This window comes from Austrofundulus limnaeus, unplaced genomic scaffold, assembly GCF_001266775.1.
Source record: "Austrofundulus limnaeus strain Quisiro unplaced genomic scaffold, Austrofundulus_limnaeus-1.0 Scaffold313, whole genome shotgun sequence".
NCBI lineage: Eukaryota > Metazoa > Chordata > Actinopteri > Cyprinodontiformes > Rivulidae > Austrofundulus > Austrofundulus limnaeus.
In genome coordinates, this window is record NW_013952715.1 from 594681 (window position 1) to 596799 (window position 2119).

The window sequence follows — 2119 nt, forward strand, 5'->3', positions numbered from 1 at the left end:
ATATAATGGCAGTGTTTTCAGACAGAAGCCTGGTTGTACCATTAGATCAAAGGAACAACACCAAGCCATTTGACACCTGGGTCAAAATCCAAAGCTAAGAAAGTAGAATCAGTCAACAACAACAAYTTTACAGAGAAAATGTAAACAACAACAATCTGCCTTCTCTGGACTGTTTGGTCAAGATGGAAGACTGAAAGTTACAGAAAACCAGATCAGAACATTCTGTTTGACTCTCGCCTCCCACAAACTTTCTGTCGTCAGAACTTTCCACCATTGGGCCAAAAGTGTCTCACAAGGACAGGAGGAAAAGAGCTCACAACATGTGGATATCCTTACTGGGATTTTGTCAAATCAGCAAGAAAAACACAATCCAGGACAGAGGGAACAAATGCAGGAACATTGTCATCCCATTTGTYGCTGGAGTCTCTGAAATAAAAGGATTTTCTCCAAACATATCCCGGTATATTTTAAACCTATCAGGATCCCAAATCTAAGCTAAGTGGTGGTGTAATACACAACAAAGTATTTCAGCAGCAACAAGGTGATTCTCAAAGACTTAATACTTTAATTCTTTGTTTTATTTTGTTTATTCATTGCCACATTTTGAGCACACATGGCACAAAATGGTCAGRCATGTGGATCGAACAGAGAATGTGTGAAATAATAAATCCTTTGAGAAAACCTGGAGAGTTATTCATTAAAATCACTTTAAAAGATCAGAAGAAAGTCTGGTTCTTTAGAAGAAAATGATAAAAAGATTAAGGATGTTTTTGTAAAAGTCTCTTCATCTCTGCTTGTGGGATTTAATATTTTTYCTGTTTTCAAAGAAACTATAACTTATACACAACCCAAGGATGCAGTATCACCTGGATTTACCTCAGCAGAAAGCTAAAAGCCTTTCATTCAGAAGTATCACACTGATCTTTAAGTTTCACTTAGAAGATCAAACATAATAACTATCTGATGTCATGTAGCTTTTCATTTAATACACAACCATTTCAGAAGGATGTTTAAGAAATTTAAGTTATTAAAACTGAAATCGTTATTGAGGGAACGTGAAACATTTTATGATTTAGGAAAAAAGTAGAGCTGACCTTTTATGAAAATGTTTGAAATAATCTGAAGAAGTGGTTTTTGGTTCTTTCATTTGCAAACTGCCTCTCAAAAACCAAAATTGCAATTTTTGGCAAAAATAAAGTTGACATTTTATACCAAAAGCTTATTGAAACAGCATGGAGATATTGTGTCATTATCAGGCATGATAAACAAAATATTCATTGTTTTAATTAACTCTATGTTATTATATTTCTGTGCAGTTTATGACTCTTACCAGATGACGATGGCAACAATCTTCAGAACGGCTTCATTCAAGCTCTGGCAGAAGTTGACCAACGCACTTCCATTGGGGCCCATTCMTCCCAACATTATTCCTGGATCAAGACACACATGATTACAGGCTGAACACTCAATGAGGGGATTAATTTGGCTTTTCACCATTTGTGACAGTTTTAATTCAAGATGGCCGCCTCAGCCATCTGCAAGACTCTCAGCTACTACCATATACACTTTACCTCAATATCTTTATGTTCGACCAAGCTGTTTTTGTGTTGGTAAAGGTTGATTAGCAGTGGCAGCCATCTTGAATTGGGTTTACTTCAGAGTTTAATGAAGTACACTGAATACTTCATAAATACTTCAAAAGTGAGTTTGTGACATATTTTGTAAACAGTGTTGACACTAAGAGTCAATGCAATATTTTTAATGGAAGATGTCACACTCTGTGCTCTCAGTTTGTGGTGAGGATGACTCTCAGCAACAACCACACACAATTTAGCTCTATTTGTAACATTGTTTGACTTGTAGCCATTTTTTATATTGATTAGTTGTGGCAGCCATCTTGAATGGGACTGACTCAATTGGATTGTATGGGGCAACATGGTGGATTAGTGGTTAACTTTCTTGTCACACAGCAAGAAGGTCCTGGACTGAATCCCTGGTTTTGACCTGGGGTCTTTCTGTGTGGAGTTTGCATGTTGTCCTTGTTCACATGTATGTTTGTGCTTCTTTAAATAGAGATCTGTGATCTAAACAGGACCTGCCTTAGATAAAAGTTAATAAT

The 2119-nt window shown here is 36.4% G+C and overlaps 1 protein-coding gene across 1 annotated transcript in view; it reads right to left on the bottom strand.

The window, feature by feature from the left end:
• slc1a7a (solute carrier family 1 member 7a) overlaps positions 1-2119 on the bottom strand; it is a gene marked incomplete at its 5' end in the record, with an annotated part of 65793 nt that overhangs the window by 24587 nt on the left and 39087 nt on the right. Inside the window, 1 exon segment of the mRNA XM_014021988.1 lies at positions 1331-1430. Within this exon segment, the coding sequence (XP_013877442.1) occupies positions 1331-1430 (100 nt within the window).